The sequence below is a fragment of the Strix aluco genome, chromosome 22, assembly GCF_031877795.1.
Source record: "Strix aluco isolate bStrAlu1 chromosome 22, bStrAlu1.hap1, whole genome shotgun sequence".
In the NCBI taxonomy this organism is placed as follows: Eukaryota; Metazoa; Chordata; class Aves; order Strigiformes; family Strigidae; genus Strix; species Strix aluco.
In genome coordinates this window covers 395,008-410,160 of record NC_133952.1, presented here as the reverse complement: position 1 = coordinate 410,160, position 15,153 = coordinate 395,008, and the positions used below count along the sequence as shown (strand labels likewise).

At 50.7% G+C, this 15,153-nt stretch overlaps 1 protein-coding gene across 11 annotated transcripts in view; it reads left to right on the top strand.

The window, feature by feature from the left end:
- CAMTA1 (calmodulin binding transcription activator 1) overlaps positions 1 to 15,153 on the top strand; it is a 305,869-nt gene that overhangs the window by 173,938 nt on the left and 116,778 nt on the right. For 9 of the 11 annotated variants that reach the window (XM_074847837.1, XM_074847839.1, XM_074847834.1 and 6 more), the window contains one exon: positions 719 to 790. The exons of the other annotated variants lie outside the window; for them this stretch is intronic. In XM_074847837.1, coding sequence (XP_074703938.1) covers positions 719 to 790 — 72 coding nt within the window. The remainder of the gene's footprint in view (positions 1 to 718; positions 791 to 15,153) is intronic. 11 annotated transcript variants of the gene reach the window in all.

Here is a 15,153-nt window from a genome sequence, read left to right as displayed (position 1 = left end):
ATTGAAAGCCAGCAGAGTCAGAAAATAATATTGCTTTCTTAATAATAAACAAATCTTGTGGACAGGAATTGTACCGGGATCTTTTAAATTAAAAACAGTTTTGTGTGTTTGGTTTGCGCTGGGCTTAGCTTCCAACTGACAGCAGTGTTGAAAAGTTTTAACATACTGGAAATTTGATTTTTCTCCCTGCAGAAAGAATTCCTTAGCCTTACTGATTTCAGTTAATCAGCGAAGCAGAGTTCATTTAAGAAAAGAAGAAAAAAAAGCAACTGTATTTCAGCATTGTGCTGTATAAAATACCTGACAGCCATTTTTTCAGTTTACGAACCCTAAATTTTCAGTTTACGTACCCAGGTGATAAACCACGGGAAAAAAGATGTTTGTGTTGTGTTTTTTAAACAACAAAACCACGCTGAAGCATAGATGAAAAGCATCTAACCAAGCCCACCGCCCCGCTGCGTGTCGGGGTGCGGGGCCCCCGGGGACGCTCCGTTTGCTGTGAACGCAGCGTCCCGGCGCGGGGGCTGCTCGCAGAGCGATTCTGTAACCTGGGGCGATGTTCAAAACAAACGTCGGGGTGCTGTAACCTGGCGTTGGGTGTCACCGGCCCTGGCGCGACGTCAGAACAACACCCTGCAGCGGCGGGCGGCGCGCAGTCGCCTCGGTGGTGGATTCCTTCGCTAACCCCACTCTGCTTTCTCTCTTTCTGTGTCCCCAGTGCTTGTACGGCTGCTACGTCCATTCCTCCATCATCCCCACGTTTCACAGAAGGTGCTACTGGCTTCTGCAGGTAGGACGACAAGTTCCTCTCTCCTGGGGTAATCTGGTCGTGTTTGGCTGCTGCCAGGGAGCTCGGTGGGCCCGTGTCTCCTCGTCGTTCAGGGGGATTTTGTTTGTCTGAAGTGATGGGGATTTTCTTAGTCATGTGTCTCTGGCAGTGGTATGATATATTTTCTCCAGCAAAAATACAGAGCTGATGCCAGCTCAGATGTTCCCTAAACAGAGAGTCAGCTCAAGGGAGACTTTTTTAAGGTTTCCAGTTGTGTTTTTCCGTTCTGAGGCAGGCAGCAGGAGCTCGGGAAGCCGACTGCTGTACTGACACACGATGGCGTGGGAGAGAAACGAGCCCTGCGGCTGTGTTTGAATTTGGGGTGAACCCTGTGGCCAGCCTTGCAGCACAGCTGCTCTCCTCCGGTGGGAGTTTAGTCTGAGAGAGTTTTGTGGGGTCACTCAGTGATTTTTCTTCTGGCTGTTGTGGGCACAGGGAAGCCCCTGGAGGAGTCGAGTGGAGTCTCCTCCTATTTCTCAGGGCTTGGGGAGTGGCCTGGTCCCCCCAGGGCTCCTTGGGCTGCAGTGGGGGGTCTCAGGTTCATACGCAGGAGTTTGCCCAGGGTGGGTGTTCACTGGACCGAGATGCTAACCCGATGTTTGTGGAACCATTTGTATTATTGACTGGTTAACGTTGCTTACAAAGTGAAGCAATTTGTTTTCTTTTGTTAGAAAGCAGCATTTGACACATATTGTAATAATAGTATTGTTTTAAAGATTAAACCCCCGCAGTCCTGAAAACAAACAGGTCTGAGGAAAGTGACATCTGTTTCAAGAAGCAAATGGAAAATAATCCCTTTTTCCCCCTGGTTTTGCAATTGCGCTTCCATATTAAAAAAGAAGATGCTGTTGCTGTCACTGCTGTGTGAAAGATGCCCAAGGACCCGCAGGGGACGGTGCCCACGCCATGGACGTGATCAAAGGGAACGTGCACAAAATGTCACTGTCCTCTGTGAGGTTTTTGTGCGTCTCAGCTCTGTTTACATCCTCTGCATGTAAATGCCACCTGTAAAGGGAAAATACTCTGCTGCAGCGGTGCGAGCAGCATTTCACCTCCACGGAGGAAACCTGCGACTCCGCTGAAAACGCAGCGTGACCGCCTCGACCCTGCAGACATGTAGTGCTTTTCCCCGCAGCCCCTCGAGATCCTGACCTGCGTCTGCGGTTGGATGCAGCAAGAAGAGGGGGTGCAGGGTGTACGTGAGCCCAAAGAGGCCATTAAACGTTCACGGTTCAGTGCACGGAACCGAGCAGAACCTCTGAACTTACAGCCCGGTTTGCCTGGGGGGGCAGACAGCTGCTCCTGTGTTGTTCAGCATCCGTCTGCCGGTGCCCGTGACCGGTGGTGCGGCACCAGAATTCGAAGGAGACTGAATTCCCTGAGCCAGCGCCTGTCCTGGGTGTCCCTGTGAAGCAGAGGGGACCGGGTGGTCCTTCTGCTCTTGGCTACTCAGGAGCAGGGGCTGGGGCTTGGTGGAAGCATCCTCCACCCACCGCCCCGGGAGCTCGGGGAGGCGCCGGTGCTGTGGGGTGAAAGGTGCCGCCGGCCCCCCCCAGCAGCAGCCCTCAGCCAGCCGCAGGCACCACAGGTGCCAGGAGGTTCCCAGCATCCCTGAAGGGCAGCTCAGCTCATGAAATGTTTTCACATAAACTGAAAATGTTAAGGAAGGCCCCTGTTTCTGAAGAAATTCAGGGCAGACAGCAGAGCCCTTCCTGTTAGATCCCAAGAGGAAGAGATGACGCAAAACCAAACCGCAGAGCTCCAACCTAAAATTGGGTGGTGACCTTTAGGGAGGCTCGCTCCCAAACCGCAAAGCTTTTTCCGTTACCTTTCAGAGAGTATTTTTGAGCTTTGACCATCCTTCCATCAAGAAATTTCTCATGATTTCAGCCTGTTATCCGTGCTCGCGTAGCCTGAGTCCTCCCTGACCGTGGGCAGCCCCCAGATCCTGCTCCGTTGCGGGCTGGCCAGCCCTTGCTTGCCTCCCCAGAGGTCTTCCCCTCGCAGGTCACCCCTCTTTAATCACAAGCTTTGTATTTTTTAGTTTTGTTGTGTGCTGCCTAGAAGTACTGCTGGCCTTGGCCGTTGTAGCAGTTAGCAAGCTTCTGTCTGATGAGCTGCACTGCAGCACCATAGGAGCTTCACACCCATACCCTGAGGTCGGGCTCGCTGGCGTTCGCAGGGCGCGTGTCGACGTTCAGGCATCTTCTTCGCTCTGATAATTGCCTTGGATTGAGATGAGTGGATGGGAAGCACGTTTCTTACGGGACTATTTATAAAGCATGTTGCAGGACATCTGGTTGTGGATGTGGTACAGTGGTGTTCAGAAACAAGGACACGTTGTGCCTTTGCTGTGGGAGGAATGGGGGTCTGTGATTCGTGACGGCATCTCCCAGGCATAAATGGGCATCCTTCAATCATGCGCTCAAGGTTATGCAGCCGGAGAGAAAAGTGCTGGCCAAGAATAGAAGACACTTTCCTAACGTCTGCACAATGTTTCTGTTCAGCTCCACAGTGAATTTAGGGGGAGTGAGACCAGAGAGAGGGGGGAGGTATTTTGTGCATCTGCTTCAGAGTCTTCCACTTCAACACCACCCAATAAATGTCTTTGATGTTCCAGAACAGGTACAGCCAGGGCAGCGTTTAACCTCAACCTCCAGCAAAATGTTCAGCTTTTTAGCTCACAGAGGCAAATGGGTGACTCACTTTTCTGAGAGAGACGTGTGGTACCTTCCTGGGATGTGGAGCTCTCTGCCTGTGAGCCCCTGGTCAATAGGAAGTAAATACAATTAGTCTGTGGTGCTGCCTGTGTTTTATGGGATGATCTTCCTCCAAATCCTATTGTCAGGTTAGATATTGATTAAAAATCCCCATGCAGTTGTTCTTGATCTTTTCTGACTGGCGTTTGCAGCGTAAAGGCCAAGACTCAAACAAGCCGCAGAGACTGGCCATCTCTCCTGTGCCTTTACGCTGTGCTACAGCCATTAATTACGTGGCGTGTCCGATTTCTTACTTAAACAACTTTGCGTTGTCATTTATGATTGACGCAATGTGGCTTCTCCCTGCAGACCGGTCACAGGGATAAGAAATGAAAACCAGTCGGCCTGAACCGTCGCGGGCAGGACGCGGTTCTGAGTCTCTGCTACAAGGAGTTGCCCCGCCGTGGGCAGGGGCTGCGGCGCGGGGCTGCCACTGGCCTCTCCTCCCCTCTGCTCTGAACGGGGTTTTGCATTTTGAGACGTTTCAAGCTTTCTTGATAATGGAGGGATTTTTAAACGCTGCCTTACCCCAAACACCTTTAATATTTCTGATAGGTGTTGTAGCTGCTGAGCAAGCTCTGTAGAGTCTCTGCAGGAGAGGGTCCAGCCCTGGGCACTGGCAGCCTCCCCCGTGGGGCTCTTGGAGCCGAGTGCAGGAAGCACGACGAGGTGGTGGTGGTGTTTTCCTGCATTGGGTTCTCATATTTTTCTTTTAATTGTCTGATTTCTGAAAATATAAGATCGTGCTCAGAGCGACAGGCAGAGGAAAAGATAGGGCTGAGGATGCCAATGACCTCTTCAGGGCGTGCTGGGGAGGACTCTTCAGTAGCACTTTTTTTTTTTTTTCCTTTTGCATTACCTGTTAGCTTCCTAAAAGGAGCGGTGCCCTAGCTGTGTGCAGTTAGCCGGGCGCAGAACGGTGCTGCTGCGGGTGTTTGAGGCACGAGGGCTGGCAGGTCCCCAGGCTCCTGGGAGGGCGTCGGCGCACAGGCACTGCCACGGGGGTCGGGGGCTTCTCTGCCGGTGGGACGCGCCGCTACCAGCGCCCGCGCTGCGCCTGCTGAGACCTTCAAAATGGCACCAGATTTTCTGTCAGCGGAAAAGAAGGAGAAAAAAACCCTGTTTGTACTCACAATGACTAATGCAGGGAAAATGTGGATTCTCAGATACAGACAATTTTCAAACATTGGCACAGCTGAGTAGCAAAATGCAGTGTTCCCTTCTGTGTATTGGTAATTGGCACCCCAGGAATTTAAAATTAATCTCACTGCCAGGCTCCTGGGGCTGGCTGCTGTTTGCAAAGGTTATTGGAGGCGGGTTTCATCTTCACCCGTTCAGAGCGATGCGTCTCTTGCTCTCTTCCACGCTTGTGCCATGCAGCTGGAGACTGTGAGTTTGCTGGACGGTCATCGTTTTCCATCCTGCCTTCAGCAGATTCTCACATCTTTTTTAGTGCTAGTGTTAAGGTGCTGAGGTTACCGGAAGTAATACATTTTTAAAAAGTGTTGCCCTTTTTCTTAATAAAGAGGTACATAAATTGTCTGCCTAAATATGTGAAAATATGCATTTTAGGCACTCAGGTTTCATTAATGTTATTATTTGTTTGGTTTTTTTGAATGACTCAGCAGTAGTTTAATAGCAGCAACAGTCACAGCAAGGTGAGATCAGGAATCCTCAACAGAGTGCTGCTGGCGTGATAGGACATCCTCCCGCTCAGCTATAGAAAAACTGGAATACAATAAAATGAATTGTGATCACATATTCAAATAAAGCCAATGCATTTGTCCAAAGAACGTTCATTAGCTTACTCCTTCACCAGTAGCATTTGCACAGGTGAGGTTTTCTTGATAAAGATGCTTGTGGAGATGCAAGGGGCAGGGATCGCTGATACGAGCGGTTAGGGACGTTCAGCCTGTTGGTGTTTACCTATTCATCTCGGCCAATCAAACAAATTAAGACTAACAAGCATTCGAGAGCAATATGTAGGCAGATACCTCTTTCACATGGTGTGCGCCTTAACTGCTCACTGAATAATTCATACCTGAGGAAAAAGCGTGTGAGCAGCGCTGTTCTCCCGGGTGAGTCGGAGGAGCAGAGCGGGCGCAGGCCGAGCTGCGCCAGGCGCGGGGGACGCCAGAGCCCCTCCAAGCCCTGTCGTAAACCATTGCTGAAAGGGGACACTCCCCTCCTGGAGGAGCTGGGGAAGAGGCTGCATTTCATCTTCACTGCCCGCACGCTCGCAGGGTGTTCTCAGCAGGTGCAGGAGCCACGGGGATGCTTTACCGCAGGGTAGGGAATGGCAGGGGAGAGTCAGGGGACAGCAGTGGTCAAAGCGTCGGTGACATCAGTCCAGGCAGGAAGGAGCAGCTGGGAGATGCTGAAGGGGACACTGCAGTTGGGCAATATCTGTTAGCGACCTTTAACTCCTTCGTGCCGTCCTGCGTGCACCAGCTGTACCTCGCAGAGGATCCACAGGCACTGGTTTCATGTCAGACACTATGCAATACTTTCAAAATGTTTTTTCCTGGATTCTTCCTTCTGATACACTTGAATATTCAGCTGTTTATTACTATTAATGTCCACACTGATGCTTGATGTTCCCTGAGTGTTCCCTTCCCGAAATGCGGCCCGGCTGAAACCTGTGGGCAGAAAGTACCAAGATCTGAAAATCAGTTAAAACGTTTTACATGACATCTGCAGCTGTCCTGCAAACATTTGGTGTTCATTCTGTACTTTTTTGCCTCAAATCTTCTGTTATGTCCTAAGCGAGAGGAAAACCTTCCCGTCGCTTTTTGGTGGCACCCCATCAGAGCAGCATTTCCCTGCCCGGTCGCGTGTGCTGCGCTGCATCAGCAGCATCTGCCACGGCCGTGGCTGGAGGAGCAACAGACAGCTTGAGGATTTTGGTCTTTTTCAATATAAATTGGAAACATTACAATCTCATAAATATTCCTGAGACTTTTGCTTAGTAATGGGTTTTTATTTTTCATTTGGGTAAAATAGAAATGACTGGGCAATAAAGCACTGAAGATCATGAGCTGTATGTAGGCACTTGAGATCGGTCCCATATTGTTGGGGAGCAAGGTGTGAGTTAGGCTCTTGGCATAACGAGCCTTTGCGTTTTTCTAATGGGAATATAAACTGTTGCTGCTATGCTAGCACATTTTCCCAAAGTGAATTTTAGCCTGTATGACAAAATTAAGCGCTTATTGAAGTACAGCAGAGTGTGGCACAGGGTACCTCACTGGCGCTGTCGTGGCTCAGCATCCTGAGCACCCTCAGCATCGTGACACAGAGGGGCTGGTGACCCTGGGACAACGACCGGACGGTCCGAGGTCCAGGATGCGTCCGGGAGCCGCGGCAGCGATGGTGCCCATGGCCCGTGGTGGAGGCACGCCAGGACCTGTGGCCTTCAGTGCTGGTTTCTTCTGCAGTTCTTCATGCACAGCCGCTGCCCCGGTGGAGGCTGTTAGTCAGTGCTTGCCGTGAAGCAAAGGAAATCCAGAAGAGAATAAACGTACGGTGGTATAAAGTGCTGCTTATTGTTATTATGTGGTCAGAGACGATGAGTGTCTGAGGGTTAACTTCTGCTGAACAATGCAGAGCGTGTCGCAGGCAGAGCCCCAGCCAAGGTGGACCACGATACCGAACAGAGAGACTCTGGCGTTCCTAAAATGTGGCCACAACAAAGGTTGAAAGGAAGAAAAAGTCCTGCCTTTCTCGTGTTCAAAATGCTGTAATTTCTACAGGCTCAGGCATTTCCTGACTGCTGTAACACACTCTTCAGTGCCCTCCTCTTGGCTTCCCCTTCGGTGGTGGTGGGATGGGGAGAAGCTGACGCGAGCCGCCGGTGACTTCTCTCAGACAGACGCATCCACTCGGTGCCTCTCCAGCACGGGCGTCCCCTTGGAAGGGGCCAGGCAAGGGCCTCCCGCCGGCCGGGGGGTGTTTACAGAACAGACCTTTTAAGCGGGCATGCTTTAATTGCCTCAGATTCCTATTTTTAGTGCAAAGTGTGTACGTGGAGCTATGCTGTGAGTGAGGACAGGGAGCACGGTGGGACACATGGTGCTGCCAGGAGACCATAATTGTCTTTTGCATCGATTTAGCTCTGAGCTGCAACAGAAAAAGCGCTTTCGGTAGCCACTCTGGCCAGGAGTCGATAGGACACAGCAGTCGGTCCCCTTGGGTCTCTGCTGGGCTTCATGGTGCTTCCCTGTGCAAAAGCATTTTCGGTGAATGGAAAAGTTGTGGACACCCTTTTCAGGCTTCCTTAATATTCCTCTGACGTGATCTCTCTGAAAGACCGCTCTTTCCCTCCTTTCATCTTCTCATCAGCTCTTTCTGCCAATGCCTCTGCTGCCTCGTGCTCACAGGAACAGCCATGGCTCAGGACTTCTGTCGTGTTATTCAGGGATCATTAAAGATCTGAAATACTCCTGGAGTGAGTGGAACTGTGCAAAAAAGTATTGCTCAGTCCAACTAAAATTGCAAGGGTTTTGTTAACGGTTTTGCAGTAATTTTCTGTTTTCATTATTTTGATTTTTTTTTTTTTTTGTCATGTTTCTAACGAATATTTACTCCTGAAAGTGAATTTCAGAGGAGCCATGTAAGAGAGGTGTTAGCTCGGCCTCCTCGCCAACACTTTAACCTTTTTCATTCACTTTGGCTGGAGGGTGGAAGCTGCTGGGTGTGTCAGGCTGGTGCCTGATGCCAGTCTCAAGCAGCCTTGCTGTGCTCGGGGATCGCCCTCGGCCGAGCGCTGTTCAGCGGTGGGGTGAAGGCTAAAGGCGTTCGAAGCACCTTTGTGTGGCTCTGCACATTGTGTAAAACTCAAGTTCCGTTCAGCATGAATGCCCCAGAACTTCATTTTAGCTATCATTACCGATAGCTTTAACCATAACAAATCACGTTGTGCTCTGCCGTGCTCCAGCATTGCAGCGAAATAAAAATGAAGCAAAACCCAGGGCGCTGCGCTGCGTTGCCTCTTTCCTTTGCCTGCAGCATCAGACCCGTGAGAGAAGCTGATTCTCTTCGTGAGGAGGCAGCTGTGGCCAGTCCACTCGCCGTCCCTCCCTCCCGACGTGGCAGTGGTGATGGGCACGGGCCATCACGCGTGGCAGCGGCCGCTCTCTTCTCCCCGGTGCTCTGGAACGTGCCCGTGTTCTGTTGCTGGGCGGAGGCTGCTCCCACGCCGGCCGAGGACGGAACCGCTCGCAGCTCGTCCCGCCGCTGGCCCTGGCTCGTAGCTGGCCGGTGTGCGGCTCGGCTCGGTCGAGGCGCTTCCCCCAAGGTCCCCGTCGCCCCTTCTGGCAGCGGAGCACCCCGCCAGCATGCACGGCCGGCTGGGGACAGGACGGGGTACGCCGGGGCTGCTGGCACAGCCAGGGGGGTGGCCCCAGTCACGGCACGGCAGTGCCTGCACTGGTACTCCTGGGGGTGATCCCGCTGTTTTCCACTTGTCTTCTCATCCCCTGACTTGCTTTCAGAGCAGCTGCATCTGTTGAAACCCACCTTCAGTCTTACAGTCTTTTTTTAATACAGACACACAGAGGATCTGTTCAAGTGGAAGGCTAATTTTGCTTGATTTTTCCTCCTTCAAGTTTTACTTGCTCGCTAATGTTAGCTTCTTATAGAGCCTTCACCTTCACTAAAATTAAATTCCATCTGGCAGAGCTCATCACAAGCTGTCTTCCTCCCAGCCATCTCCTTCCTCTCCCTAAGAACGAAGCCATCCTGTGCACCGTGCTCCAGAGCCGCCCTGTTTCCTTTCAGAGAGATCACGGCCCGTTTGCTGTTCGGGGAAGGACAAAATGCCGGAGGAGCAGCATCTATAAGAGCCCTCTCTTCTGGGAGAGCCAGCAGTGCGTCTGTGTTTTACACCCATCCTCGCACGCCAGACCATGAAAATAAATCAGGATGTTGCTTTCCTGAAAAACGTTTTCCGTGACAAAAATCTGTAGTAGGTAAAATTGAGCTTGCGACTCAGGTTGGGCCATACCCTTTTATCAGTCTGGATACCTTCAAAACAAAGATGTGTTTTGACACCTGCAGGATGAGTAAAATGGGACTGTGGAGAAAGGCAGCAATAACCCTCTGCTGATGTTCCAGCGAAGGGGAGGCGGGGAGGATTACAAATGAACTGGTATCTCAGAGGCTGGAAACATTTTAGCAGGAGTGCTTTATCTTTTGTAATGTTTTTATAAATTATTTATTAATACACTTGCTGCATTTTCCTGAGAAATTGGATAGAAAAGCAAAATGTATATCCAGCAGATTATATTCCAGAAGAAAGACGCCAGTGATTAAAAAACAATTTCCAACCCTTTCAAACACATAACTTTATTTTAGACGAGTAGTCTGCTATTTTTGTATCGCTCTCCACCATTTTAAAGAAAATCCCGGATTCGTTCCCTAGATATACGAGGAGACTGACGTTAATGCGAGCAAACTAAAAAGCAGTCAGAGTGCTTTAGTTGTTGCTTAAATAATCTGTTGTCATTTATAGAAGAGATGCATTTCCCAAACTGCTGTGGGACGTGCCTGGGTTGCTAATCGAGAGGAGTTATTACAGGGGTGACGTAAAAAAGCCCGAAACATGGCCGACTCCCACAAAAACGGAAGGCACGTTTTTTGCGTTTGGCTCGTGGTGGAAACGATGCACCGCTGGTGCTTCCCGGCCGCCTCGGGGGATGGACAGCGGCGTCGGGCAGCACAGCGTGGGTGGGACGCCGGCCCTGGGCCAGCAGCCCTTCCTCTGCCCTTCCTCTGCCTCTACGGGAACAGCCGCCTTTCGCAAAACCGCGCTTTGCCCCCAACGCAGGGCTGGGGCGGGGGGGCCCTGCCGAGGACTCCGCTGTCGCTGGGGAACATCAACATCTTGACGGTGGCGCCCGGGAGCCGCAGGGCTGGAAGCTGGGTTGCTGTGGCCCGGGCGCCCGGGAAGGCCCCGGCAGCGGGACCGAGCGTCTTTCCGATTGTGCTCCGGGCTGGGCCGGTGGCGCCAGCACCGAGGTATCCTGGCGGCAGGGATCGCCGTCCTGCGACAGCACAGCTCAGCTGGAAATTAAATCAAACCACAGGCTCCAAGACACTTATTAATATGCTCTGTATACTGAGGATTAGGCTTTTGGTGACACTTAAATTGAATTCTAATGCTATTTTGAAATATATAATACGCTGAATTTACTTCACCTCAGGTTTGAGTTAATGGTTTATTAAATTATGCACCTTGCAGAAGCAAAGCTGTTTCCTGGTGTAGGACACTGAGGCTTGCGGTAGCAATGCAGCAATTTTGCTGATCTCATCCCCATCCTCCCTGGTCAATTATTAGGTCTGCAGGTGTCCGTGAATGTATTATACTGTCGGCTGAAGTTTCGCCCTCGCCGGAGAGGCATAATTGGGGATTGGGCTGGAAATACTGTAGTGAAGCAAATTGCAATTTGAGTTTAGAGATTTGGAGTTCGTTTTGGCGTGGGCAGCGGAGGGCTTGTAGCAGATGCTGCCGAGGCTGAAGTCTCTCCTTCTAACACAGGATTTTTTTTTTCTTTTAATATGCAGTGTTTGGGCCTGCAGTGAGTTACCCTCCCTTTTGTATTTTATCTGGTAAGGCACGCTTTCATAAGTGTTTTGGATAAATCACTTCCTAGGTGCCTGCAGATTGGAATGCTTTTCTTGCTGTCCTTCTGCCCGCGTGAACGTTCCGCTTACTACCCCAGTTGTTTTTATACTCAAAATCATCTTTTCTTTCTGAAGGAGGGCCTGTCTGTTCCCTCTCTGTTGAATGGCTGCCGTCAGCCATCACTGATGTCTTGCGCTGCTGCCGCCCGCCCCCAGTTAATGTCACTGTGGTGCCTCTTCTGTCTCGCCCTGCCCCACCGGTACCAGGACTCTCCGCCCCAGCCACCCCCCGCCATGGACGGGAAAGCGGCCACCACGTTTGGGAACGTGTACACGGGGCGCTGCCCTTCGTGGGAGTCAGTAAAGGTTATTGAAAACAGCCCCGAGTTCCTGGTCTGCGCTATGAAATGACGCGCCCGCCTGCGGAGCCGCGGGAAGGGTGTGTGCGGATCCCGGTCTTGGTCCTCTGTGAGATCGTTTGAGGGTTTTCTTTAACGTATTAGCGAAGGGGCAAAAGCCAGAGGAGAGCGACCTAAATGGCTTTCCCTCCTGAACAGCCATCGTACCTCAGGGCATCATTTTCTGTGTCAAGGAAAAAGTGCAAGATTTTTCTTATCATACATTTGTTTCAGTTAAATGTCAGCCGGTTTGCATCTGCTCCTCGCACTGCTGCAAGACGTATGTCGTGTGACAGTCTGCTCGCTCGCACCGGAGTTATTAGCCATCAGCAGTAAAGAAAGCACGATTTAGATAGAGTAAAATAGAGATTGAGGTTTTATCAGTTTAGTCTCTGTAAAATGGGATGGCCTCTTCCCAGGAAATTAGATTTCCTGATAATGTAACCAGCCCAGAACAAGTCTGTTGGATTGAATATGTCTTCATACTGCCCTCCTTTTACAGCCAAATATTGCAGACGGATCCCGAGAAGGGCTGAAGGTACTCCCGATCTCCTTGCAGCAGGTGAACGTCCTGCGTGCGGGAGGCCGGACAGCCCAGGCGGCCCAGCGCAGCGGGCACAGCACGTGCGTTTGAGTCTTGTCTGCCCGCAGTCCTTGGGGACGTGCAGGACAATGTTCGCGTTAGAAAAATGTGTTTGGCTGGCACCGCCAGCACCGGCTTTATTAGTAACGATGGCTGTTAAAGGCTCTGACTGACCTGATCGGGCCACCTGTAATGATGGTTGTCTAAGTATGGAACAGCTATTGCATTGTTGGGGGAGGAAATTCAGAAAATAAGATCAGTCTGCGTGACCTGAATCTGCCTTTAGGCTTAAGCTACTGGCTGCTTTTTGCTGGGGAGAGCTCTGACCCGCAGGACGGCTTTGGCAGCGTCAGGCCATCACTTGCCAGCAGGAGACATGCAAGAATATTGTATCACAGACTAAAACCTGTAAAAGAATATTGCGTTGCGTACTAAACCTGCACAAGAAGCTGGGGGCCGCTCGTCCCCCGGCAGGGCGCGGGGAGCGCTGGGTCTGCAGGGATGCTCAGCAGCAAAGCCGCGTGCCTGCTGTCACACGGACCGTTCGCAGCCTCCCCGCGCGGGGCAGAGCTCCACGTGCTGTCCTGCTGCTTGGCCTGGGTGATAATCTCCGCTCATGATTCCACAAGCCACCACGGGCACTTCCTGCTGGAAGAGAGGAGGCTGTTGGGATTTTCACCATTCTTCACTGATATTTGTTCCTGGTGCTCTTTAAAAGCCGGCATCGACAGCTCTGTAATCGCAGCCTTTATTTACGAATGCAGAACACTTGTGCTTATTTCTCCACACCCTACACTTGAACCTGCTTCTTCAGGGGTTTTGCTGTTTTTAAGATCCAGCACCAGTGTCCGTAGTGCTTCAGAGAGCGAGCAGGACCTTCCTCGGGTGTAGTTCAGCCGAGCATCACTGTGTGCTTCAACCCCCACGGTCCAGTGTGGAGGCACTTTGGAGTCTTTGGGGACACAAATAAGTCTCTTCTTATAGTGTCCACATACAGTTATTTAATACCTTGGAGAACTGTTGCCTGTCTGAGACGTATCAGTCAAAGTCTCCTCATCTCATGCTTTTGCATTTCATGCGTCTGTCCTGCAAGAAATTTGCCTGATGTGCATAGCATAAAACATTGCAGGAAAAGGAAGCCACGTAGAACATAAATCCCCTTCTCGCCCTGCAGTGAAGAGAATGGAGCCGCGACATCAGTTTTGCTGTGAATGGGCTGAGCGAGGTGCAGAAATCAGCCCTGAACTCCTCCTGCAGTGCTTGGCACTTGCACAAATAGCTCGAGCCTCAAATGCTGTTATTCTTTCGTTTTTATTGAACATTAAATCCATCACAAAAACATGCAGAAAGAAAAATGAATGCAACATCTCTCAAGGTCACTTGTTTCTGCGGAGGCGATGTAGCTGTGCCAGGCTTTGTGAAGCAGCCTCGGCGCAGGCAGGCACACGTTTCATGGCATCAGCTGCGGGTCGGGCAGCAATGTGCCTCTTTTCAGGGAAAAATGCAGCAATAGGTCCTGTAAGCTGCTACCTGTGCACGGAGGCACTCTGATAAACACCAGTTATAACTATTAAGGGATGTCGTCTCCTGTGTGCCATTTACTGCCCTTTTCTTCAGTGTCATTGTCTTCTCAGGAGCCCAGATGCCCCAGGAGGACCGGCCCTGTGTGCGTCCGGGGCAGCGCAGCGGCCGAGACCCGCTGGAGTTCTGAAAGGTGCTCGGTTTTAGACTCATTTAATATTTACATTATGCTGACAAATCTTGAAACCTTTGAGAAAATAAGTTTTTTCTGAGTTCACCTTGTAGTCATCGGGGGGAAGAAGTTACAACTCTTAGGTGCTGGGAAGCTGCAAAAAGAAATTACCTAAAGCAGCTCTTCTGTCTGTAATATCATTTTCAATCCTAGAGTCTTTACAAGCTCCAAGTGACCCATGATCTTGCTTGTACAGTGAGAAACATCGTCCTTCCAGGGAACTAAACCCTCATTTTCAAGTTTTGTAGAAACAAATACGAAATCCGTTACAGATTCAGGAATTAGTATGACTGGTGTAATTTTTGGAGGGGCAGCTCTGAGTTTGGGGAAAGAAGCCGTATCAAGTTTGGGTTTTAACAGTGGTTTGCTGAAAACATGTGAATTAATATCATGAGCTAAGAACATCAGTTGCTTTAAAATGTCAGCTTCTTCGTAGCTGTGCTGTATGTGAGGCAGACCCAGGCGCCGTCTTCAGGCGTAGCAAAGGCTGGATCATCGTTCCCCCTCGCGTCCCTCTCGCAGAAGCTTCCCGCGGCCTCTGGTGCTGCGGGGACTGGAGCTGCGTGGGCTCAGGTTTCCAGCCTGCCGCACATGTTGCAGGGGAAAGGAAGGAGAGGATGTAGAGTGGGCTTGATTAAAAAGTGCTTTTGCTTTTTCTCTTGAAGGATCTTTCAGTGAAAACCGTACATGAAATTTATACTCCTCTCATATGATTTTGACTGGTTTTAGTGCACAAATTCTCAGTAGAAAATGTATTCAATAAAAATTTGATGTGGAACTGTAGCTCAGCAGAATCTTTTTTAAGAAATCCAGCTCTGGGATATTTATTTTGTATCTAGTTTCAGTTTTAGTGCCTATTCCTTCTGCAGATGCCCTCGTTAGCCCTCTAACAGTTTATGAAGAGCTCAGCCCCTCTCGTGCCCACATCCCGGTGCTGCCGGCGTTTCTGCAGTACCTGCTGGTGAAGCTTTCGGGGGAGAGCGCAGCTGCGTGGAGCGCTACCTAATGCTGCTGCCCTTGGCTTTTTCTGCAAGCAAACCCATGCTTTTAGTTAATGAAGAGACCAGAGGGCTTAGGGCTCCCCTGAGCAGGGGGTAGGTAAAGCGTTACCGCGCTGGTGGGCAGCATGTGGCCGACAAGAACACAGGGCACTTGGTTTAGAGCAAGTCTACTGGGAAATAGTTTTAGCAGGAAAAGTGCAATAAATCTGG